The following is a 27,043-nucleotide window of genomic DNA, read 5'->3' as shown; positions in this document are numbered from 1 at the left end:
GCCGTCCTAACGGTGTTAAACCCCAGCGCTTAAGCAGAAAAAAAAAAGCTGAAAATTTCAGCCAAGTCCTATCCTTCACACACGCACACCAACATTTATATTCACTGAAGTATGTGAAATATCAGCTAAACTCTGCTTTCTCTCTGCTCAAGATGTTATTTAGGGTCCCATGATCTAAAGTTCTCTGCTTAGCAGAGGGGATCTAAGAAGTGTCTAAGAGTGTCTAAGAAAACAACCAAAGATTTGGCGTAATTTCTCTCCATGCCAGCAAGTTTTTGTTCATTTGGCCCTTAGGCTATTGCAAAAAATTTTTGAAAATTAAAATGGTTAAATGTAAATGTTTATGCTGATGCCAGTTGAGTTAAAAATGTAAATGGAAAGATACAGAACATTACTGAAATGCAAAACAATATATAAATAATATAAAAAGTATAAAGTATTTTTTTGTTTTAAACAGACTTAGCATTAATTTCAAACAGTGCAAAGCTGATAAAAAAAGAAGAAAAATCCCATCAAGTTTTAAGGATGGTCAAGTTTTTTAAGGCAGCCAACCTGTTTTTCTAGCTGTTTTTTTATTTTTAATCAAATAAACTTTCTGAAAATAGTTTCTTTAAGTTGTCTTGAAGCGGACAAATTTGACCAAATTCTGTGGTCTTTTTTGAGTCAGCTTGTTTAAAAGACCGCTAAACACAGTAGAATTGCATAGTCAATGATTGCATAATAAAAAGACAATGCAAATGCACTTAGTTTAAATTTAAATAGAGTAGATTTTTTCTGACTATTGTCAGTTACATATTTCTTCCTAATGTCATGTGACAGCTATTAGCCAATCACAAAATGCATATATGTATATACTGTGAATCATGTACTGTACATGGTCACTAGGAGCTGGTGCCTCAGAAAGTGTGCACATATGAAGATTGCGCAGATTTAGATAATGGATCAAAATGGAAAGTTGTTTAAAATTGCATGCACTATCTGAATCATGAAAGTAAGTTTAACTTTGACTTGACTGTCTATTTAAGACAGTCTGATTTTTAAATAAAATATATATATATATTAAGCTTGTAATATAAATCTACTATTACAATTTATGTTTGCTAAAAAATACTAACTAATATATAATATAATCTATTTTTTTAGGTATGTGAGTAAAATAAACATTTTTGTTGTATTCTATAAACTACTGACAACATTTCTCCCAAATATTGCCATTTAGAGCATTTATTTGCAGAAAAAGACAACTGGTCAAACTAACTAAAAAGGTACAGTGTTTTTTTAGACCTCAAATAATGCAAATAAAACAAGTTTATATTCATTTTTAAACAATACTTTACTAATGTTTTAACTTAGCAAGGGTTTAGAAATCAATATTTGGTGGAATAACCCTGATTTTCAATCACAGCTTTAAAGGGTCTTGGCTCTTCACCAGTCTTTCACATCGCTGTTGGGTGACTTTATGCCATTCCTGGCACAACAATTCCAGCAGCTCGGCTTTGTTTGATGGTTTGTGACCATCCACCTTCCCCTTGATCACATTCCAGAGGATTTCAATGGGGTTCAGGTCTGGAGGTTGGGCCTGCTATAAGTTCACCAACCTTAAGCACAATATCAATGAACTAGGCTTTTGAGTGGAAGGGCTTGAAGATGAAAGAGAATCTTTTGCTAAGGACATTGATTCCACTGTCACCCTGATGGGAAAGCAAGATCAAACCATATCAGAGTTGAAAGATTAGATAGATGATCTAGAAATTCAAAGCCAGAGAAACAATTTAAGATTTCAGGGAATCCCAGAATCTTTTCCTTCTCACTTCATCTTTATATTATTGATGTATTCAGAGCTCTAGCAGGTGAAGACTCATTGTACATAGATAACATTTTAATAGAGGATCCATAGAGCCCTTCTTGCGATTCCACTCACTGATATGTTTAAACTCTTCTGGAATGACTCTACTTAAAGCATTATGGTTTTGTTGGTAGCAATCTCATTCAAGGCTCTTTTTATATTTTGAGTATAGCTTAGTCTCTCTTTTACTCCGATACACATTAATAAATATTAGCCTGACCTTAATTCCTGATATTATTAAAATGTCTCTCTTTGATATGAAGGTTGCACATGATTATGTTATTAACCTGTAAAGACCATGTATTATTATAAATCAGGGTTATTCCACCAAATAATGATTTCTGATCTGTTGTTAAGGTAAAACATTAGTATTGCGTTTATAAAAAATGAATATGAACTTATCTTCTTTGCATTATTTGATGTCTGGAAACACTGCATCTTTTTTGCTATTTTAACCAGTTGTCATTTTCTGCAGATAAATTGACAATATTTTTATTTGGAATTTGGGAGAAATGTTGTAGGTAGTTTATAGAATAAAGCAAAAATGTGCATTTTACTCAAACACATATCTATAAATAGTAAAACTAGAGAAACTGATCATTTTGCAGTGGTCTCTTAAAGGACCAGTCAACACAGTAGATTTGCATAATCAACAAATGCAAGAAAACAAGACAATGCATTAGCATTTAGTCTGAACTTCAAATAAGTAGTAGATTTTTTCTGACAATTTTAAAAGTTATGTCTATTTCCACTCCCCCTGTAGCATATGACAGCCATCAGCCAATCACAAATGCATACATGTACCATGTGACAGGCATCAGCCAATCACAAATGCATACACGTTGGGAGCTGGTGACTCAAAAAGTTTAAATATAAAAAGACTGTGCCCATTTTGTTAATGGAAGTAAATTGGAAAGTTGTTTAAAATTGCATGCTCTATCTGAATAATGAAAGTTTAATTTTGACTTGAGTGTCCCTATAATTAGGGATAGGCCGATATTGTTTTTTCAGGGCCGATACCGATTATTGACCACCTTTCAGACCAATATTCTGTACATTTAAAGTTTTTAAAAATCAACACAATTTCTACACAAATCTGGTATAAACTGAACATACTTATTAAAATTTTATACATTAAAAGTAAACAACTGGGAAAAATAAAGTGCTTGAAAATTAACTTATTAAATGGCTTCCCAAAACATAGAAAAATGGCATAAATCCCTTTTAAACTGCACACTGATATAAAATAAAATTTAAGTCACTACTGCAAAGCTAGACACTACACAATTTCTTTAATACTCCCAGTTAAGTAGAGAAACATTATAGTGCAGAAAGCATAAGATTTCAGCATGTTCTCCTGTTTAACGGCTTCTGTTTTTTTTTTCATATATTGCTGCCACTTCACTAAAAACACACTCACTTGGTACACTTTACAGATAAGGGTTAAAAGTAAAGGTAAAAAAAAAAATATATATATATATATATACTGCCACTTCACAGGGAAAGAAAGGACATGCTGGAATATCAGTGCTAGATTTATTTATTTGCTTTAAAGGGACAGTCTACACCAGAATTTCTATTTTTTAAAAAGATAGATAATCCCTTTATTACCCATACCCTAATGAACAAATAGAATTACCTGTATTGGAACTAATCACAGCCGCAGGCCTCAGTGCAAGTAAAAAGCATCTTTATTTTTAGTAGATTAACATTCACAGGGTGAAACAGACTCAGGGGTACACTGAGAACAAAAGGACGTTTGTTCTCAGTGTACCCCTGAGTCTGTTTCACCCTGTGAATGTTAATCTACTAAAAATAAAGATGCTTTTTACTTGCACTGAGGCCTGCGGCTGTGATTAGTTCCAATACAGGTAATTCTATTTGTTCATTTGACCGTATGTTTGGATGCCGGAGGAGTGAATCCATACCCGGTATTGGGACGGCCTGAGGGGCATGACAGAGTGCGGCAACAGCGGTGAGATTATACTTGTTTCACTTATATATCTGTAGTTCTTATTAAGAACCATTGCAAGATTGAACTTTATTACTGCCACCATTTGCCAACAGCACGGCTTAATCCTCTCAGCTTAACACATTGGTCTGTTACTTCTCACTGATTACAAGTTACATTTGGCAAGGTACAGCTTTACTTTACTTGACAAAAAAAAACACAAGCAATACGCCATTTTATTGTTGTACATACAAAACCTTTTTGTATACTCAATCAGTGATTTAATTACGACGTGCAGTTTTTACGAACTTTGTGTGTTATTTTTACCCATACCCTAGTTTTGCATAACCAACACAGTTATATAAAAACATTTTTTACCTCAGTGATTATCCTGTATCTAAGCCTCTGCAAACTGTCCCCTTATTTCAGTACTTTTGACAGACATCCATTTTAGCCAATCAAAACTGGCTCACTGGAACTTTACGTGCGTGAGCACAGTGTTATCTATATGACACGCATGAACTAACACCCTCTAGTGGTGAAAAACAGTCAAAATGCCCTGAGAGAAGAGGCAGACTTCAAGGGCTTAGAAATTAGCATATGAACCTACTAGGTTTAGCTTTCAACTAAGAATACCAAGAGAACAAAGCAAAATTGGTGATAAAAGTAAATTGGAAAATTGTTTAAAATTACATTCTCTATCTGAATCATGAAAGTTTATTTTGGACTAGACTGTCCCTTTAATTTTTAATATGCTCATATATTTACTGGAATGCAAATACCTTCCCTGGTACCGAGGAGTGGACTATAAGTTTCTTTATTATGTCACTTATGGGCAGTTTTATACATGTGTAACAGCGCCACCTAATGGTGAGAGCATTGTTATCCACTGCTAGAGAATATTGATACTAGTTTCCTATACTGCATAGCTTTCTACTCAAGGTTTGTTGTTGTGGACATTTAATTGATGTGCCTGAACTATCATTTTTTTTAAATGTTTTTTTCTAAAATATTTAAATTAAAAAATCGTCAAATATAGCAGCTTTAGTAAAATGTTTTGCAAATGTGTAAAATGTATCAGAATGCAACAAAAAATGTTCTATTTGTGACAGCAATTAGCAAGCAGATTGATTTTATGTATTGCTGACCCCTATGAGCAAATCAAAACTAATTTAGCTCTGTGTACTTCACGGAAACTATGTAGCTTTAAAGGGACACTGAACCCAATTTTTTTCTTTTTGTGATTCAGATAAAGCATGCAAATTTAAGCAACTTTCTAATTTACTCCTATTATCTCTTGGTATCTTTATTTGAAATGCAAGAATGTAAGTTTAGATGCCCGCCCATTTTTGGTGAACAACTTGGGTTGTTATTGCTGATTCACCCACCAATAAACAAGCTTTGTCCAGCATTCTGAACCCAAAAAAATAGCTTAGATGCCTTCTTTTTCAAATAAAGATAGCAAGAGAATGAAGAAAAAATGATAATAGGAGTAAATTAGAAAGTTGCTTAAAATTGCATGCTCTATCTGAATCACAAAAGAAAAAGTTTGTTCAGTGTCCCTTTAACCCCTTAACGACCAACGACGTATGGATGTAAATTGCATGCTCTATCTGAATCACAAAAGAAAAAATTTGGGTTCAGTGGCCCTTTAACCCCTTAACGACCAACGACGTACCCCGTACATTGTTGGTCTTTGAAAGCGGTGGAAACAATCCTGATCGCTTCCAGCCGCTTTCATGTTATTGCAGTGATGCCTCGATATTAAGGAGTCCTGCAATAACACTTTTTAGCAGTCCGATGCAGAGAGAGCCACTCTGTGGCCCTATCTGCATCGGTCATCGATGGTCGTGATCGTTGGTGGGTGGGAGCTGAGGCGGGTGGGCGGCCATTGATGAAGGAGGGGGGCGGTATCGCGTGTGGTTGCGCACACGGGAGCGTGGGCGGGTGGGAACCCTACACTATGGGACAAGTGTAAGGTGGGACTCTGTGGGGGAGAGGACTGGGGAGGGTGGAAATGTTAAATACAGAAGTAAGGTGGCCCAATATACAATTGCTGGTTTCCCAAATTGTAGGAGTCAAAGAGACAAAAAAATTATATATATATATATTAATATATACACAATATATTGTGCGTTTAAAAAATGGGGTACTGTGTACTTCTGTTATATATGATCAGGGAAGTTGGGGGCTAAGGGGGGATCCTACACAGCATATTTTTTTATTTTTTTTTAAACCTCCCCCTCCCAAAAAAAAATATTATTTTTTTTTTGGTACTGGCAGGCTTTCTGCCAGTACTTAAGATGGCGGGACAATTGTGGGGTGGGGGAGGGAAGAGAGCTGTTAGGGAGGGATCAGGGGGTGTGATGTGTCAGGTGGAAGTCTGATCTCTACACTTCAGCTAAAGTTAACCCTGCAAGCTCCCTACAAGCTACCTAATTAACCCCTTCACGGCTAGACACAATACACGTGTGATGCGCAGCAGCATTTACCAGCCTTCTAATTACCAAAAAGCAACGCCAAAGCCATATAAGTCTGCTATTTCTGAACAAAGGGGATCCCAGAGAAGCATTTACAACCATTTGTGCCATAATTGCACAAGCTGTTTGTAAATAATTTCAGTGAGAAACCTAAAGTGTAAGGTGGGACTCTGTGGGGGAGAGGACTGGGGAGGGTGGAAATGTTAAATACAGAAGTAAGGTGGCCCAATATACAATTGCTGGTTTCCCAAATTGTAGGAGTCAAAGAGACAAAAAAATTATATATATATATATATATATATATATATATATATATATATATATATATATATACACAATATATTGTGCGTTTAAAAAATGGGGTACTGTGTACTTCTGTTATATATGACCCATACTCAAGTAAATATTTATAAAATAAATGAATTTATTACTATATCTGTAAGCTTACAATATTAATTGAAACAATGCATAAAATCAGATATTGCACGGGATTCAGTGGGGGAGAGGACTGGGGAAGGTGGAAAATGTTAAATTAAGCGCTCTGGGAGAGGGTGGGGGGTTGGATGTTGAAGGGGGGCAGCTACACTACAGAAAATATACAGTATTTTTTTTAAATTAAAAAAAAACAAAACATTTTATTTAAAACTTGGTACTGGCAGACAGCTGCCAGTTCCCAATAGGGCACACAATAAGAAAGGGGAGGGGTAGAGAGCTGTTTGGGGGGATAAGGGAAGTTGGGGGCTAAGGGGGGATCCTACACAGCATATATTTTTTTTTTTTTTTAAACCTCCCCCTCCCAAAAAAAAAATATATATTTTTTTTTGGTACTGGCAGGCTTTCTGCCAGTACTTAAGATGGCGGGACAATTGTGGGGTGGGGGAGGGAAGAGAGCTGTTTGGGAGGGATCAGGGGGTGTGATGTGTCAGGTGGAAGTCTGATCTCTACACTTCAGCTAAAGTTAACCCTGCAAGCTCCCTACAAGCTACCTAATTAACCCCTTCACTGCTAGACACAATACACGTGTGATGCGCAGCGGCATTTACCAGCCTTCTAATTACCAAAAAGCAACGCCAAAGCCATATAAGTCTGCTATTTCTGAACAAAGGGGATCCCAGAGAAGCATTTACAACCATTTGTGCCATAATTGCACAAGCTGTTTGTAAATAATTTCAGTGAGAAACCTAAAGTTTGTGAAAAAATTTGTGAAGAAGTGAACAATTTTTTTTTATTTGATCGCATTTGGCGGTGAAATGGTGGCATGAAATATACCAAAATGGGCCTAGATCAATACTTTGGGTTGTCTTCTAAAAAAAATATATACATGTCTAGGGATATTCAGGGATTCCAGACAGATATCAGTGTTCCAATGTAACTATCGCTAATTTTGAAAAAAAAAAAAAGGGGTTTGAAAATAGTAAAGTGCTACTTGTATTCATTGCCCTATAACTTGCAAAAAAAGCAAAGAACATGTAAACATTGAGTATTTCTAAACTCAGGACAAAATTTAGAAACTATTAAAGGGACACTGTACTCAAATTTTTTCTTTTGTGATTCAGATTGAGCATGCAATTTTAAGCAACTTTCTAATTTACTCCTATTATCAATTTTTCTTCGTTCTCTTGCTATCTTTATTTGAAAAAGAAGGCATCTAAGCTTTTTTTGGGTTCAGTACTCTGGACAGCAGTTTTTGATTGGTGGATGAATTTATCCACCAATCAGCAAGGGCAACCCAGGTTGTTCACAAAAAATGGGCCGGCATCTAAACTTACATTCTTGCATTTCAAATAAAGATACCAAGAGAATGAAGAAAATTTGATAATAGGAGTAAATTAGAAAGTTGCTTAAAATTTCATGCTCAATCTGAATCACAAAACAAAAAATTTGAGTACAGTGTCCCTTTAAGCATGGGTGTTTTTTGGTGGTTGTAGATGTGGAACAGATTTTGGGGGTCAAAGTTAGAAAAAGTGTGTATTTTTTCCTCATATTTTATAAAAAAAAATTATAGTAAATTATAAGATTTGATGAAAATAATGGTATCTTTAGAAAGTCCATTTAATGGCGAGAAAAACAGTATATAATATGTGTGGGTACAGTAAATTAGTAAGAGGAAAATTATAGCTAAAAACAAACACCGCAAAAATATAAATATAGCCTTGGTCCCAAACGGTCAGAAAATGGAAAAGTGCAAATCATATATGTTTGTTTATGCAAGCCCATCTACATGTCTGCCATTGGTGGTATGGTAGTTGGTAACTTAGCTCCTAGGAACACCTGGGCTTGGACTCTGTTATCAGTGCTATTTATTATTAGATGCTATGCTATGTCCAGCTTATATGTGCTATAGATGATTTGTGTCACTTAAAACTACATAGTTTCCCTGAAGTACACAGAGCTACATTTCTTTTGCTTTGCTCCATATTGGTAATATTGATAAGTTTCTGTCCGATACCGATTATTTCAGAAATTTCAAATATCAGCCCTAATAATCGGCCGCTCCGATATATCGGTCTACCCCTACCTTTAATATATATAAACACATACATACATGCAGGAGCATAACTAAAGGAGTCACAGAGGTCTCAATTGAGACTGAGCCCACACCTTTGGGGGGCCAATTTGGGACCTGCAACCAGTAGTGACTTCACTCTATCCACCATTATGTCTTGCCTCTCAGTGTGCCCTTCTGGAAACCTGACTCACAGTTTTAGAAAAGTACATGGATTTGCCTTTAGAATATAGTGGCAGGCTTTCCAAGATGGCCGCTACAGTGTTGCTGTACAGGAAGGCTGTGCATATCCTCTGGCACAGTCTAACTCAGGCATCCTCAAACTTGGCCCGCCAAAGGTTTTGGAACTACATTTCCCATGATGCTCAGCCAGCTGATATGCTGGCTGAGCATCATGGGAAATGTAGTTCCAAAACCTCTGGAGGGCCAAGTTTGAGGATGTCTGGTCTAACTAACTAAAGGGGGAAGGATAACTGACATTCATAAAGAAGCAGGTCATCTGTCTCCTATGTGGCTGCAGGCTCACCTTTTACAGATTGCAATCAGCCAGAAAAGGAGCTTTTGAAATGTGGGCCTTTTCCCTGGGGCCCAGCCAGGTCTAGTTATGCCCCTGTATATATGTATATGTGTGTGCCTGTTTTAATTGCAAAACATTTCAAGAAAAATATGGAAAAAGCAGAAAAAAAGATCTACTTACCCACTGGATTTTCATTCTCTGTAGATTCTTTTGTCTCCTCTTCTTTTGTTGAATCCTTCACAGGTTCATGTTCTTTCTCTGTTTTCATTGCCTCTTCTTTAGTGCTATCAGAATCTTCAGCACTTTTATCCACTAAAGCAATAAATAATATTGTCTCATTCAAATATCTTATTTTGCGGGATTCTTCTTTATTAATTAATTCAAGTTTTTTTTTGGCAAAGAACCTTCAACTGTATATATACAGCAACTAAGATTTTTTTAAAGGGATATTGAACTAAAAATATCTGTCATTGAGACGTGTAATTTATTGCTGTGGCCTTAAAGCTGTTTAAATTAAATTGCTTTTACTTAATATTTATGCAGGCAATTCAAATGTCAAAATGTTTAAATACTGATCTTTCATATATTTGATAGAACATAATTGAGTATAATGCCCCTTTAAAGGGACATTGTCCTCAGGCAATCAGTTGATAAGAGTATATTGTATTCAAAGATGCTGATTAAACACCTTTTAACATAGGCAGAAATCTCTGTCTCTCCCACCCCCAGTGGAATGTTGACTTCTGCTGCTGCTCTTGTTTACATAGCTTTACTATATCCAATACTGTAGTTATTAAGTTTTCAGTATAGTTAAATGTTTCAACAGACATAAGCAGCAATTTTGAAATGTCAAAATAAAATTAAATGTTAGTAAGCACTTTAATGCACTCCAGCAAATAAAATAGATCACTGGGAACACATTAAAGGGCAGAACGTTTTTACAGTGTCCCTTTAATACAGAATAGGAAACAATCTGGGTTGATGTTTATTTAGGGTTGCAGAGATTAAAATAAAATAAAGGTAAGTCTGAGGCTTTTAATTAGAGAACTAGGTTGAACCCTAGTTCCTACTTAGCCTTTACTAATTGCCATTCTAATTTTCCAGAAATGTCCAACAGTATGTGGACACCTGACCATAACACCTGTGTGGGATTGTTGGACATCCCATTCCAAATCCATGGACATTAATATAGAGTTGCCCCCCCCCCCTTTGCAGCAATAACAGTCACCACTCTTCTAGGGAGGCTTTTCACAAGATTTTGTTGTGTATCTGTTGGAATTTGTTTCCGTCCAGACAAATGACCCATTATACTGCTAATGTTTGTCTATGGATATTTCATGTGTGGCTGAAACACCTTAACTCAATAATTAGTAGGTGTGTCCACATACATTTGGCCATATAGTGTAAATTTAATAAAGCATATGATTATGATTTATTGGAGCAGCATTAAGCCTCAATTCACGTATCTTGCACCTCAAGTACTCCCACATTGTTGTGCTTTAATGATCACAAACAACTCCTACAATAGTTCAACTTTGATTAGCTGCCACACTTGCTGCACACAAGGGAACGTTGATTGAAAAGATGTTTACTATAACCAACCAGCCAGACGCCTCAGTAAAGCTTCCCTAAGAAGTTGCCTATTGATAAATCTATATCTGACAAACTTACTAGATCTGAACATATGAATTCAGTGAAACATTATACTTTTTAAAACAACAGTTGTAACTAAAAAAACATTTATACGGCAAGAAAAATAAAAAAACAATATCAAACCTTTAAAGTCTTGTAAGCAAAAAAAAACTCCAAAAAACTAAATTGGTATAAATAACAATAAAACAATAGATCGTGCACAAACAATATTGTACAATAGAAATAGAATATATTTATTAAAACATAAAGAGCTCGATTATTAGGGGAAAAAAACGGCACTGAAAAATGCCTTTACATTGCACTCTATAGGAACTGTGCTTATATACATATATACAGTGGGGCAAAAAAGTATTTAGTCAGCCACCAATTGTGCAAGTTCTCCCACTTAAGAAGATGAGAGAAGCCTGTAATTTTCATCATAGGTATATCTCAACTATGAGAGACAAAATGTGGAAACAAATCCAGACAATCACATTGGGGCCTAGTTATCAAGCCGTCAACCTCAAATACGCTGGAATTCCGCAGCGTATTTGTGGCGAGGCTGATTCGCCTTAGTTATCAAAGGCTCGAGACAGGCAAAAGTAGAATTTTGTGACGTAAGCTTCGATCCGCCGGACTCAGTCCGACACAGATCGATTCTTACGTCACTCCAGATGTTCCGCACACAAGTGCGGCACAATCTCACTACTTTTGCTAGTTATCAAAAAACTAGCAGGTACGCTCGGCACTTTTACGGCCCAGCGTACCTGGTTTTCAAAGCGCCAGCCTGGAGGCGGCGGATCCCATAGGAATCAATGGGAGTCTGACCATAGCGAAAGTACAAGTTCGCTGCTGACAGACATCCCATTGATTCCTATGGGAGATGTCTGCACCTAACACCTTAACATGTACCCCGAGTCTAAACACCCCTAATCTGTCCCCCCTACACCGCCGCAAGTAAATAAAGTTATTACCCCCTAAACCGCCGCTCCCGGAGCCCACCGCAAGCTACTCTATACATATTAACCCCTAAACCGCCGCTCCCGGAGCCCACCGCCACCTACATTATACCTATTAACCCCTATCCTGCCCCCCTATACCGCCGCCCTCTATAATAACGTTATTAACCCCTAAACCTAAGTCTAACACTAACCCTAACGCCCCCCTTTTTAAAACTAAATGCTTACCTGTAAAATAAACCCTAATATAGCTACAATATAAATAATAATTATATTGTAGCTATCTTAGGATCTATTTTTATTTTACAGGCAAATTTCAATTTATTTTAACTAGGTACAATAGCTATTGAATAGTTAATAACTATTTAATAGCTTACCTAGCTAAAATAAAGAGAAATTAACCTGTAAAATAAAAACTAACCTAACCTAACAATTACACCTAACACTACACTATACTTTAATAAATTATTTCTATTTAAAACTAAATACTTACCTGTAAAATAAACCCTAATATAGCTACAATATAAATAATAATTATATTGTAGCTATCTTCGGATTTATATTTATTTTACAGGTAACTTTGTATTTATTTTAGCTAGTTAGAATAGTTATTAAATAGTTATTAACTATTTAATAACTACCTAGCTAAAAGAAATACAAAATTACCTGTAAAATAAATGCTAACCTAAGTTACAATTAAACCTAATACTACACTATCATTAAATTAATTAAATAAACTACCTACAAATAACTACAATTAAATACAATTACATAAACTAACTAAAGTACAAAAAATAAAAAAAGCTAAGTTACAGAAAATAAAAAAATAAGTTACAAACATTTTACAAATATTACAACAATTTTATGCTACTTACACCTAATCTAAGCCCCCTAATAAAATAACAAACCCCCCAAAATAAAAAAATGCCCTACCCTATTCTAAATTAAATAAAGTTCAACGCTCTTTTACCTTACCAGCCCTTAAAAGGGCCATTTGTGGGGGCATGCCCCCAAAAGTTCAGCTCTTTTGCCTGTAAATGAAAAATACAAACCCCCCCAACATTAAAACCCACCACCCACATACCCCTAATCTAACCCAAACCCCCCTTACAAAAACCTAACACTAATCCCCTGAAGATCATCCTACCTTGAGTCGTCTTCACTCAGCCGAGCAGCGATGGAACCCAAGTGGACATCCGGACCGGCAGAAGTGATCATCCAAGGGGCGCTGAAGAAATCTTCCATCCGATGAAGTCATCATCCAGGCGGCGCTGAAGAAGTCTTCGATCCGGGCGATGTCATCTTCCAAGCCGGGTCTTGAATCTTCCTTCCGCCGCCGCGGAACATCCTTCTTCACCGACGGACTACGACGAATGAAGGCTCCTTTAAGGGACGTCATCCAAGATGGCGTCCCCTCAATTCCGATTGGCTGATAGGATTCTATCAGCCAATCGGAATTAAGGTAGGAAAAATCTGATTGGCTGATGGAATCAGCCAGATTCAAGTTCAATCCGATTGGCTGATCCAATCAGCCAATCAGATTGAGCTCGCATTCTATTGGCTGTTCCGATCAGCCAATAGAATGCGAGCTCAATCTGATTGGCTGATTGGATCAGCCAATCGGATTGAACTTGAATCTGATTGGCTGATTCCATCAGCCAATCAGATTTTTCCTACCTTAATTCCGATTGGCTGATAGAATCCTATCAGCCAATCGGAATTGAGGGGACGCCATCTTGGATGACGTCCCTTAAAGGAGCCTTCATTCGTCGTAGTCCGTCGGTGAAGAAGGATGTTCCGCGGCGGCGGAAGGAAGATTCAAGACCCGGCTTGGAAGATGACATCGCCCGGATCGAAGACTTCTTCAGCGCCGCCTGGATGATGACTTAATCGGATGGAAGATTTCTTCAGCGCCCCTTGGATGATCATTTCTGCCGGTCCGGATGTCCACTTGGGTTCCATCGCTGCTCGGCTGAGTGAAGACGACTCAAGGTAGGATGATCTTCAGGGGATTAGTGTTAGGTTTTTGTAAGGGGGGTTTGGGTTAGATTAGGGGTATGTGGGTGGTGGGTTTTAATGTTGGGGGGGGTTTGTATTTTTCATTTACAGGCAAAAGAGCTGAACTTTTGGGGGCATGCCCCCACAAATGGCCCTTTTAAGGGCTGGTAAGGTAAAAGAGCGTTGAACTTTATTTAATTTATAATAGGGTAGGGCATTTTTTTATTTTGGGGGGGTTTGTTATTTTATTAGGGGGCTTAGATTAGGTGTAAGTAGCTTAAAATTGTTGTAATATTTGTAAAATGTTTGTAACTTATTTTTTTATTTTCTGTAACTTAGCTTTTTTTATTTTTTGTACTTTAGTTAGTTTATGTAATTGTATTTAATTGTAGTTATTTGTAGGTAGTTTTTTTAATTAATTTAATGATAGTGTAGTATTAGGTTTAATTGTAACTTAGGTTAGGATTTATTTTACAGGTAATTTTGTATTTCTTTTAGCTAGGTAGTTATTAAATAAACTATTTAATAACTATTCTAACTAGCTAAAATAAATACAAAGTTAACTGTAAAATAAATATAAATCCTAAGATAGCTACAATGTAATTATTAATTACATTGTAGCTATCTTAGGGTTTATTTTACAGGTAAGTATTTAGTTTTAAATAGGAATAATTAGTATAGTGTAGTGTTAGGTGTAATTGTAACTTAGGTTAGTTTTTATTTTACAGGTAAATTTCTCTTTATTTTAGCTAGGTAAGCTATTAAATAGTTAATAACTATTTAATAGCTATTGTACCTAGTTAAAATAAATTGAAAGTTGCCTGTAAAATAAAAATAAATCCTAAGATAGCTACAATATAATTATTATTTATATTGTAGCTATATTAGGGTTTATTTTAAAGGTAAGTATTTAGTTTTAAATAGGATTAATTTAGTTAATAAGAGAAATATTATTTAGATTTATTTAATTAATATTTAAGTTAGGGGGCGTTAGGGTTAGTGTTAGACTTAGGTTTAGGGGTTAATAAATTTATTACAGTGGCGTCGTCGTAATGGGGGGCAGGATAGGGGTTAATAAATTTATTATAGGTGGCGACGGTGTAGGGGGGGCAGGATAGGGGTTAATAAATTTATTATAGGTTGCGGCGGGTTCAGGGAGCGGCGGTTTACGGGTTAAACTATTTATTTAGTTGCGTCGAGGTGCGGGATCAGCAGGATAGGGGTTAATAATTTTATTATAGAGGGCGACAGTATAGGGGGGGCAGGATAGGGGTTACTAGGTATAATGTAGGTGGCGGTGGGCTCCAGGAGCGGCGGTTTAGGGGTTAATACATTTATAAGAGTTGCGGCAGGGTCTAGGAGCGGCGGTTTAGGGGTTAGTAACTTTATTGAGTTGCGGGAGGCTCCGGGGGCGCCGGTATAGGGGGTAGAACAGTGTAGTTTAGTGTGAGTGCTTAGTGACAGGCTAGCAATAAAGCTGGGAAAAAGCCGAAGAGCAGCGAGATCGGATGAGTGATAACTGTCACAGTCCGCTGCTCATCGCCCCGCGGCTTTTTGACAGCTTTATTTGATAACTTAGGCATATTTTTTCAGGTCCGCGGCGGCGAAGGTAGGCGAGCTTAGGCGGGCGTATTGGGCCGGCGAAGCCAGAAAAGTAGACGGCTTGATAACTACCCCCCATTGTCTGATTTGGAAAGAATTTATTTGCAAATTATGGTGGAAAATAAGTATTTGGTCAATATCAAAAGTTCATCTCAATACTTTGTTATATATCCTTTGTTGGCAATGACAGAGGTCAAACATTTTCTGTAAGTCTTCACAAGGTTGTCACACACTGTTGATGGTATGTTGGCCCATTCCTGCATGCAGATCTCCTCTAGAGCAGTGATGTTTTGGGGCTGTCGCTGGGCAACACGGACTTTCAACTCCCTCCAAAGGTTTTCTATGGGGTTGAGATCTGGAGACTGGCTAGGCCACTCCAGGATCTTGAAATGCTTCTTACGAAGCTACTCCTTCGTTGCCCGGGCGGTGTGTTTGGGATAATTGTCATGCTGAAAGACCCAGCCACATTTCATCTTCAATGCCCTTGCTGATGGAAGGAGGTTTGCACTCAAAATCTCATGATACATGGCCCCATTCATTCTTTCATGTACACGGATCAGTCGTCCTATTCCCTTTGCAGAGAAACAGCCCCAAAGCATGATGTTGCCACCCCCATGCTTCACAGTAGGTATGGTGTTCTTTGGTTGCAACTCAGCATTCTCTCTTCTCCAAACATGACTAGTTGTGTTTCTACCAAACAGTTCTACTTTGGTTTCATCTGACCATATAACATTCTCCCAATCCGCTTCTGAATCATCCAAATGCTCTCTAGCATACTTCAGACGGACCCGGACATGTACTGGAGTAAGCAGGGGGACACGTCTGGCACTGCAGGATCTGAATCCCTGGCGGCGTAGTGTGTTACTGATGGTAGCCTTTCTTACGTTGGTCCCAGCTCTCTGCAGGTCATTCACTAGGTCCCCCCGTGTAGTTCTGGGATGTTTGCTCACCGTTCTTGTGATCATTTTGACCCCACGGGGTGAGATCTTGTGTGGTGCCCCAGATCGAGGGAGATTATCAGTGGTCTTGTATGTCTTCCATTTTCTAATTATTGCTCCCACAGTTGATTTCTTCACACCAAGCTGCTTGCCTATTGCAGATTCAGTCTTCCTAGCCTGGTGCAGGTCTACAATTTTGTTTCTGGTGTCCTTCGACAGCTCTTTGGTCTTCACCATAGTGGAGTTTGGAGTGTGACTGTTTGAGGGTGTGCAACCAGAGCAATGAGCAGCAACGATGAGATAAAATAAAACGTAGCTTTTATTGATGCAAAGGCATTAAAAAGTTCATGGAGGTGCAAAGATACAAGTGAAATATGACAGTATACGCGTTTCGGCGTTGTGCCGTAATCACTACTGCTAAAGAACACTCAATGAGCTTAACTTAAAAAGGGTGTGTAAACCCCCTATTGGTTAAAACATATTCAAATAAGGATACTCCTTCATGACATCACACAATTGTATCTAATGAGACACTGAACCTGTCAGAATAATTGTCTAACACAACAAACAATAATAAGATCAACCCTAGGTCCTAGAGCTCATATGTTGCTATATGTATGTATACACACAACCATCCTGTTGCAATGATTAACATTCATTTATAGAAAAGTGTATAGAACAAAATGAGCAAAATAGACATCAATCCTGCATATGCAAATCTTGATAGATTTTGTTATAGTAAACACAGGTTGATAAAGCCCAAGATTAGTGATGCTGCAATATAAAAAAGACATACATGAATATGAATATAGATATATAAACATCCATGTTGACTGTTAAATATAGAAATAAGACATGGCAACAAAAAAGATTTTTTATATATAAATTGGGCAATGATTGTCTGTTATATTCACAGTATGTTGGTGTTCTAAAGGACTCTAACTGAATGTAATAGAACCGAAACCTTTATGTATATAAGTGGTAAAAATAACACATAGATATATGTATAATGTTACCACTAAAAGAGGAATATTACGCAAACAGCAAACCTGGTTGTATGGGTTATAGGATGATGTCCCTATATTAGATGGATTATTCCCAATAATTGATTAAATCGTACTCAGCATTGAGGCCAAGTGGTAGTTTGGTGGAAAGTTTAAAAATCCAAAGCATCTCATGCTTTTCAAGGAGCTTTTGTCTATCCCCACCCCTTTTAGGAGTTGGTATATGATCTATGGCTTGCCACTTGAAAGAGGCATCATCTTTGTTGTGTTTGGTACAGAAGTGTTGGACTATAGGCGATGATGATTTCCCCACTCTAATGGTGGATAAATGTTCCCAGATACGAGACCTTATGTCCCGTGTCGTGAGCCCTACGTACTGAACCTTGCACAAAGTGCAAGTTATGAGATATATTACAAAATGGGATGTACAATTTAGGCAAAAGTTTATCTCATATGTACGTTGTGTGACGCAGGACGTGAATGTGTCAGATGTAGTTATATAGTCACACGGTTTACACCTACTACTCCCACACCTGAACATGCCCTTGTGGGTGAGCCATGAGCTCACTGTTGCCCGAGGGTGACTCAAAACAGTAGGTGATAGGTAATTGCCAAGAGTTTTATTCCGGCGATAAAAACACCCCATCCCTTCAGCCACACAGTTGGTCAGTTTATCGTCTGCTACAAGGAGTTTGAAGTGTTTTTTAACAATACTACATACTTCATTATAGTCAGTACTGTAATCAGTCACAAACGTTACTTTGTTGGTATTGAATGTTGATTTTTTGTTATTTACTGTTTTTTTCTCATGTAACATGGGTGTTCGATCCATACACTGTACCTCCCTAGCTGCCCTGTTGATGACTTTTTTCGGGTACCCCCGATTTTTCAAACGATCTACAAGATCTGTTTGATGTTCCATGTACACTTTTTCTGTCGAGCAATTTCTCTTTGCTCTTATCATCTGGCCCTTGGCTATGGAGTATAATACACTTTTGGGGTGGCAACTTTTAGCGTGTAGAACTGCATTGCCTGAAATAGGCTTTCTATAAATGCATGTCTCAATTTTACCTGTAGTTTTACCACAAAGAGTTATATCCAAAAAATTGATGGTATCCCTGTGTATTTCATGGGTGAATTTTAAATTTAGATCATTTTTGTTGATGTAAGCCAAAAAATTGATCAAATCTCCAGCATTGCCTTGCCAAATTAACAGCAGGTCGTCGATGAAGCGACCGTAGTATGCAATGCTCTGTCTGAAGGGGTTTCCATCTCCATAGACGTGGGACAGCTCCCACCAACCCATGTATAGGTTGGCGTAAGAGGGTGCGAATTTCGCACCCATAGCTGTCCCACATCTCTGGAGATAGAAAACAGAATTTATGTTTACCTGATAAATTACTTTCTCCAACGGTGTGTCCGGTCCACGGCGTCATCCTTACTTGTGGGATATTCTCTTCCCCAACAGGAAATGGCAAAGAGCCCAGCAAAGCTGGTCACATGATCCCTCCTAGGCTCCGCCTACCCCAGTCATTCGACCGACGTTAAGGAGGAATATTTGCATAGGAGAAACCATATGATACCGTGGTGACTGTAGTTAAAGAAAATAAATTATCAGACCTGATTAAAAAACCAGGGCGGGCCGTGGACCGGACACACCGTTGGAGAAAGTAATTTATCAGGTAAACATAAATTCTGTTTTCTCCAACATAGGTGTGTCCGGTCCACGGCGTCATCCTTACTTGTGGGAACCAATACCAAAGCTTTAGGACACGGATGAAGGGAGGGAGCAAATCAGGTCACCTAAATGGAAGGCACCACGGCTTGCAAAACCTTTCTCCCAAAAAATAGCCTCAGAAGAAGCAAAAGTATCAAACTTGTAAAATTTGGTAAAAGTGTGCAGTGAAGACCAAGTCGCTGCCCTACATATCTGATCAACAGAAGCCTCGTTCTTGAAGGCCCATGTGGAAGCCACAGCCCTAGTGGAATGAGCTGTGATTCTTTCAGGAGGCTGCCGTCCGGCAGTCTCGTAAGCCAATCTGATGATGCTTTTAATCCAAAAAGAGAGAGAGGTAGAAGTTGCTTTTTGACCTCTCCTGTTACCAGAATAAACAACAAACAAGGAAGATGTTTGTCTACAATCCTTTGCAGCATCTAAATAGAATTTTAGAGCGCGAACAACATCCAAATTGTGCAACAAACGTTCCTTCTTCGAAACTGGTTTCGGACACAAAGAAGGCACGACTATCTCCTGGTTAATGTTATTGTTAGAAACAACTTTTGGAAGAAAACCAGGTTTAGTACGTAAAACCACCTTATCTGCATGGAACACCAGATAAGGAGGAGAACACTGCAGAGCAGATAATTCTGAAACTCTTCTAGCGGAAGAAATTGCAGCCAAAAACACAACTTTCCAAGATAATAACTTAATATCAACGGAATGTAAGGGTTCAAACGGAACCCCCTGAAGAACTGAAAGAACTAAGTTGAGACTCCAAGGAGGAGTCAAAGGTTTGTAAACAGGCTTGATTCTAACCAGAGCCTGAACAAAGGCTTGAACATCTGGCACAGCTGCCAGCTCTTTGTGAAGTAACACAGACAAGGCAGAAATCTGTCCCTTCAAGGAACTTGCAGATAATCCTTTCTCCAATCCTTCTTGAAGAAAGGATAGAATCCTAGGAATCTTTACCTTGTCCCAAGGGAATCCTTTAGATTCACACCAACAGATATATTTTTTCCATATTTTGTGGTAAATTTTTCTAGTTACAGGCTTTCTGGCCTGAACAAGAGTATCAATAACAGAATCTGAGAACCCTCGCTTTGATAAGATCAAGCGTTCAATCTCCAAGCAGTCAGCTGGAGTAGGACCAGATTCGGATGTTCGAACGGACCTTGAACAAGAAGGTCTCGTCTCAAAGGTAGCTTCCATGGTGGAGCCGATGACATATTCACCAGATCTGCCTACCAAGTCCTGCGTGGTTACGCAGGAGCTATCAAGATCACCTACGCCCTCTCCTGATTGATCCTGGCTACCAGCCTGGGGATGAGAGGAAACGGCGGGAATACATAAGCTAGGTTGAAGGTCCAAGGTGCTACTAGTGCATCTACTAGAGTCGCCTTGGGATCCCTGGATCTGGACCCGTAGCAAGGAACCTTGAAGTTCTGACGAGAGGCCATCAGATCCATGTCTGGAATGCCCCACAGTTGAGTGATTTGGGCAAAGATTTCCGGATGGAGTTCCCACACCCCCGGATGCAATGTCTGACGAATCAGAAAATCCGCTTCCCAAGTTTCCACTCCTGGGATGTGGATTGCAGACAGGTGGCAGGAGCGAGTCTCCGCCCATTGAATGATTTTGGTCACTTCTTCCATCGCCAGGGAACTCCTTGTTCCCCCCTGATGGTTGATGTACGCAACAGTCGTCATGTTGTCTGATTGAAACCGTATGAACTTGGCCCTCGCTAGCTGAGGCCAAGCCTTGAGAGCATTGAATATCGCTCTCAGTTCCAGAATATTTATCGGTAGAAGAGATTCTTCCCGAGACCAAAGACCCTGAGCTTTCAGGGATCCCCAGACCGCGCCCCAGCCCATCAGACTGGCGTCGGTCGTGACAATGACCCACTCTGGTCTGCGGGAGGTCACCCCTTGCGACAGGTTGTCCAGGGACAGCCACCAACGGAGTGAGTCTCTGGTCCTCTGATTTACTTGTATCTTCGGAGACAAGTCTGTATAGTCCCCATTCCACTGACTGAGCATACACAATTGAAATGGTCTTAGATGAATGCGCGCAAAAGGAACTATGTCCATTGCCGCTACCATCAAACCTATCACTTCCATGCACTGCGCTATGGAAGGAAGAGGAACGGAAGGAAGTATCCGACAAGAGTTTAGAAGTTTTGTTTTTCTGGTCTCTGTCAGAAAAATCCTCATTTCTAAGGAGTCTATTATTGTTCCCAAGAAGGGAACTCTTGTCGACGGAGATAGAGAACTCTTTTCCACGTTCACTTACCATCCGTGAGATCCGAGAAAGGCCAGGACAATGTCCGTGTGAGCCTTTGCTTGAGGAAGGGACGACGCTTGAATCAGAATGTCGTCCAAGTAAGGTACTACAGCAATGCCCCTTGGTCTTAGCACCGCCAGAAGGGACCCTAGTACCTTTGTGAAAATCCTTGGAACAGTGGCTAATCCGAAAGGAAGCGCCACGAACTGGTAATGCTTGTCCAGGAATGCGAACCTTAGGAACCGATGATGTTCCTTGTGGACAGGAATATGTAGATACGCATCCTTTAAATCCACCGTGGTCAAGAATTGACCTTCCTGGATGGAAGGATTGTTCGAATGGTTTCCATTTTGGACGATGGAACCTTGAGAAACTTGTTTAGGATCTTGAGATCTAAGATTGGTCTGAACGTTCCCTCTTTTTTGGGAACTACGAACAGATTGGAGTAGAACCCCATCCCTCGTTCTTTTAATGGAACAGGATGAATCACTTCCAGAAGATAACCTTGTAAGACTATTTCTAGCGCCCAAGGATCCAGAACATCTCTTGCCCAAGCCTGAGTGAAGAGAGAGAGTCTGCCCCCCACCAAATCCGGTCCCGGATCGGGGGCCCGCGTCTCATGCTGTCTTGGGAGCAGTGGCAGGTTTCTTGGCCTGCTTTCCTTTGTTCCAGCCTTGCCTTGGTCTCCAGGCTGGATTGGCTTGAGAAGTATTACCCTCCTGCTTAGAGGACGTAGCACTTGGGGCTGGTCCGTTTCTGCGAAAGGGACGAAAATTAGGTTTATTTTTGGCCTTGAAAGACCTATTCTGAGGAAGGGCGTGGCCCTTGCCCCCAGTGATATCAGAGATAAACTCTTTCAAGTCAGGGCCAAACAGTGTTTTCCCCTTGAAAGGAATGTCAAACAATTTGTTCTTGGAAGACGCATCCGCTGACCAAGATTTTAACCAAAGCGCTCTGCGCGCCACAATAGCAAACCCAGAATTTTTCGCCGCTAACCTAGCCAATTGCAAGGTGGCGTCTAGGGTGAAAGAATTAGCCAATTTAAGAGCACGAATTCTGTCCATAATCTCCTCATAAGAAGAAGAATTACTAATAATCGCCTTTTCTAGCTCATCGCACCAGAAACACGCGGCTGTAGTGACAGGGACAATGCATGCAATTGGTTGTAGAAGGTAACCTTGCTGAACAAACATCTTTTTTAGCAAACCTTCTAATTTTTTATCCATAGGATCTTGGAAAGCACAACTATCTTCTATGGGTATAGTGGTGCGCTTGTTTAGAGTAGAAACCGCCCCCTCGACCTTGGGGACTGTCTGCCATAAGTCCTTTCTGGGGTCGACTATAGGAAACAATTTTTTAAATATGGGGGGAGGTACGAAAGGTACACCGGGCCTGTCCCATTCTTTATTAACAATGTACGCCACCCGCTTGAGTATAGGAAAAGCTTCGGGGGGCCCCGGGGCCTCTAGGAACTTGTCCATTTTACATAGTGTTTCTGGAATGACCAGATAATCACAATCATCCAAATTGGATAACACCTCCTTAAGCAGAGCGCGGAGATGTTCCAACTTAAATTTAAAAGTAATCACATCAGGTTCAGCTTGTTGAGAAATTTTTCCTGAATCTGAAATTTCTCCCTCAGACAAAACCTCCCTGGCCCCCTCAGACTGGTGTAGGGGCCCTTCAGAAACAATATCATCAGCGTCCTCATGCTCTTCAGTATTTTCTAAAACAGAGCAGTCGCGCTTTCGCTGATAAGTGGGCATATTGGCTAAAATGTTTTGATAGAATTATCCATTACAGCCGTTAATTGTTGCATAGTAAGGAGTATTGGCGCGCTAGATGTACTAGGGGCCTCCTGTATGGGCAAAACTGGTGTAGACGAAGGAGGGGATGATGCAGTACCATGCTTACTCCCCTCACTTGAGGAATCATCTTGGGCATCATTTTTACTAAATTTTTTATGACATAAATCACATCTATTTAAATGAGAAGGAACCTTGGCTTCCCCACAGTCAGAACACAATCTATCTGGTAGTTCAGACATGTTAAACAGGCATAAACTTGATAACAAAGCACAAAAAACGTTTTAAAATAAAACCGTTACTGTCACTTTAAATTTTAAACTGAACACACTTTATTACTGCAATTGCGAAAAAGTATGAAGGAATTGTTCAAAATTCACCAAAATTTCACCACAGTGTCTTAAAGCCTTAAAAGTATTGCACACCAAATTTGGAAGCTTTAACCCTTAAAATAACGGAACCGGAGCCGTTTTTATATTTAACCCCTTTACAGTCCCTGGAATCTGCTTTGCTGAGACCCAACCAAGCCCAAAGGGGAATACGATACCAAATAATGCCTTCAGAAAGACTTTTCTATGTATCAGAGCTCCACACACATGCAGCTGCATGTCATGCTGTTCTCAAAAACAAGTGCGCCATACCGGCGCGAAAATGAGGCTCTGACTATGATTAGGGAAAGCCCCAATAGAATAAAGTGTCTAAAACAGTGCCTGCCGATATTATTTTACAAAAAATACCCAGATTAAATGATTCCTCAAGGCTAAATATGTGTAAATATGATCGATTTAGCCCAGAAAATGTCTACAGTCTTAATAAGCCCTTGTGAAGCCTTTATTTACTGTGTGAATAAAAATGGCTTACCGGATCCCATAGGGAAAATGACAGCTTCCAGCATTACATCGTCTTGTTAGAATGTGTCATACCTCAAGCAGCAAAAGACTGCTCACTGTTCCCCCAACTGAAGTTAATTCCTCTCAACAGTCCTGTGTGGAACAGCCATGGATTTTAGTAACGGTTGCTAAAATCATTTTCCTCATACAAACAGAAATCTTCATCTCTTTTCTGTTTCAGAGTAAATAGTACATACCAGCACTATTTTAAAATAACAAACTCTTGATTGAATAATAAAAACTACAGTTAAACACTAAAAAACTCTAAGCCATCTCCGTGGAGATGTTGCCTGTACAACGGCAAAGAGAATGACTGGGGTAGGCGGAGCCTAGGAGGGATCATGTGACCAGCTTTGCTGGGCTCTTTGCCATTTCCTGTTGGGGAAGAGAATATCCCACAAGTAAGGATGACGCCGTGGACCGGACACACCTATGTTGGAGAAAACCCCCTCAAACTCAAAATAGTTGTGGCTTAAAAGAAATGCTGTGACCTCAATCACATATCTTTTGAAATCAGAATCCAAATTAGAATAATGTGTCAGCATGTAATCCATAGCCTCAAGGTCAGATGTATGGGGTATTGAAGAGTATAAAGCTGTGACATCAATAGTTAACCAGTTGCACAAAGAATCCCAAGTCAGGCCTTCCATAACCCTCAAAACATGTTTAGTGTCCTGTAGATAGCTCGGTAGAGCTTTAACCAGAGGGCACAGAATGGCATCAAGCCACTCTGAAAGATGTTCAAAAAGGGATCCGATCCCACTGACTATAGGACGACCAGTGACATTTTCCAGGGACTTATGCACCTTCGGGAGATGGTGGAATACAGGAGTAACTGGAAACTCAATGTATAAATTATCAAAGCTATTTCTGTCCAGAAAACCTTTTTCCAAACCATCATCCAGAAGGTGCATAAGTTCTACCTGAAAACGTTTAGTGGGATTAGTATTGAGGAGTGTGTACTGGATAGGATCGTTCAATTGACGCAAGGCCTCATTCTTATAGTCCGCAGTATCCATGACCACAACAGAGCCCCCCTTATCAGCATTACGTATCACAATTTGATCATTATCCTTTAACTCTTTTAGGGCTATTCTCTCTGAACGTGATAAGATATCAGTAGATTTTTTGCCCTGAAGAGCAAGGTCCCTGAGGTCCTTCTCTACCCTATTATAGAATTTTTCTACAAGGGGGCCTCTGCTGTGGACAGGATAAAACATGGAGGGCTTTTTATAGCCAAAAAATTTGTCAATATGTGCTGTGCCCATATCAGCAGTGCTCTCCCTATCCATAGAATCCAAGGTAATTATATCACAAGTTTCAGAAAACGTAAGATCATTGTTTAAATTTACCCTTGTGATTTTGGAGCCAGGAGAGTCATCTGGGGTGGGTAAGATGTCTTGCTCTGTGTCAGAAAAGTGTTTTTTCAATGTTATATTGCGGACTAAACGATTAATGTCCAACATCGTCTTGAACAAGTCAAATCTAGCAAGTGGTACAAAGCCTAATCCTAGACTTAAAAGTTTGACTTGTGAATCACTCAAGACAATGCTGGATAAATTAATCACACTGAAGGTGCATATTTGTTGTTGGTTCCTTTCAAAGCCCTTGAGGATAACGATTCTGAGCTTTCGGTGTGTTCCCTCCCCCCTTGGGGTTCATGGGGGCTTTGGGAAAAACCTGATCCACTAAGGTATTACTCGTATGGGGCATTTGTGCCTGTTGTAAATCTATTTGATTGTGAGCTGGTACAATTTGAGTGTTTGTATTGCTAGTATTTTTAGATTTAACAGACTGTCCTGTACTTATATATGGTGTCTGTGCCTTCTGTGTGGTAGTGTTTTTCAGAATGCCAGGTCTTGTTTCATTTGAAAGTTCATTGTCTGTGATGTATTTATCATCCCCAGACTCTACATCACTATCTGAAAAAGTAACACATTGGCTGCTATTAGATCTATGATTCCTATTGCGTGACCTACCCCTACTCCTGTTTCTGTTATGCTGTCTGCGAGTATGAAACCTCTGTGTCCTATTCCACACATGTATGGTATCAGTGTCATAATCTGCCTGATCACGTAGGTATTTAACATGCTTTGTATTCATAACCGAGGTTTTAATATTGGCCATAGACTTCCTCAGTACCTCATCAAACCTAGGGTAATCAATTTCATGTTTGCGTGTATTAAGCTCAACTTGGATGGTGTTAATATTCTCTCTCAAATCATTCAACAATTTGTTTTTATATGACATCAACAAAATCATTAATCTTACAGAACATTCATTTAGTATAGTGTTCCAATTATCTATGAACTCAGTGTCATCGGTTTCAAAAGTGGGATATTTAGAGATTCTAAGACCTCTGGGTATCATTTTCATATCTAAATATTTCCCCAGTGTCCATATATCCCACTGCAATCTGGTCTCTTTGGTACACAATTTATCCATTTCTTGGAACAAGTCTGTAAGTGCAAGGTCAGATTTATTTGTTGAAAATATTTTAGCAAGTTCAGTTGGAAGTTCATCCCTAGGACCAACGGGTATCAATGAATAGAATTGTTGTTGTGTCTCCTCCATAATAAAACAACTTCCAATAATTCTTCTAAACTCAAACCCGCAGTGCTGCCCAATAGCACTATATGAAAAATAAATAAACCAAATAGCAGGATGAGCAAGAGATTAATGTGGCTTAGAAATCACTCAGTGTGGTAGATAGTGAGTGTTAATTCAATTTAGAACAACATATACAGAAAGCAAGTAAAAATGTTCCATATCAGCTGGGAAGCTGCTCCTTCATGTGGATACTAATTGCTGTTGCTATCGAATGTCCACGATGGCAGTGGGAAGAATAAATCCCTTGTGCAATTAGAGGAAACAGTACCTGCCAAATAATATATAATATGTCTGTATTTATAAGC

The 27,043-nt window shown here is 39.0% G+C and overlaps 1 protein-coding gene across 1 annotated transcript in view; it reads right to left on the bottom strand.

Annotated features, from left to right (window-relative positions):
• The window catches only part of SCG3 (secretogranin III), a 161,257-nt gene that overhangs the window by 42,062 nt on the left and 92,152 nt on the right, over nt 1–27,043 (bottom strand). Inside the window, exon 8 of the mRNA XM_053719334.1 lies at nt 9,481–9,612. Within this exon, the coding sequence (XP_053575309.1) occupies nt 9,481–9,612 (132 nt within the window). The remainder of the gene's footprint in view (nt 1–9,480; nt 9,613–27,043) is intronic.

Source organism: Bombina bombina, chromosome 6, assembly GCF_027579735.1.
Source record: "Bombina bombina isolate aBomBom1 chromosome 6, aBomBom1.pri, whole genome shotgun sequence".
In the NCBI taxonomy this organism is placed as follows: domain Eukaryota; kingdom Metazoa; phylum Chordata; class Amphibia; order Anura; family Bombinatoridae; genus Bombina; species Bombina bombina.
Note: the sequence above shows the minus strand (reverse complement) of the source record. Positions and strands in the feature narration are given on the sequence as shown.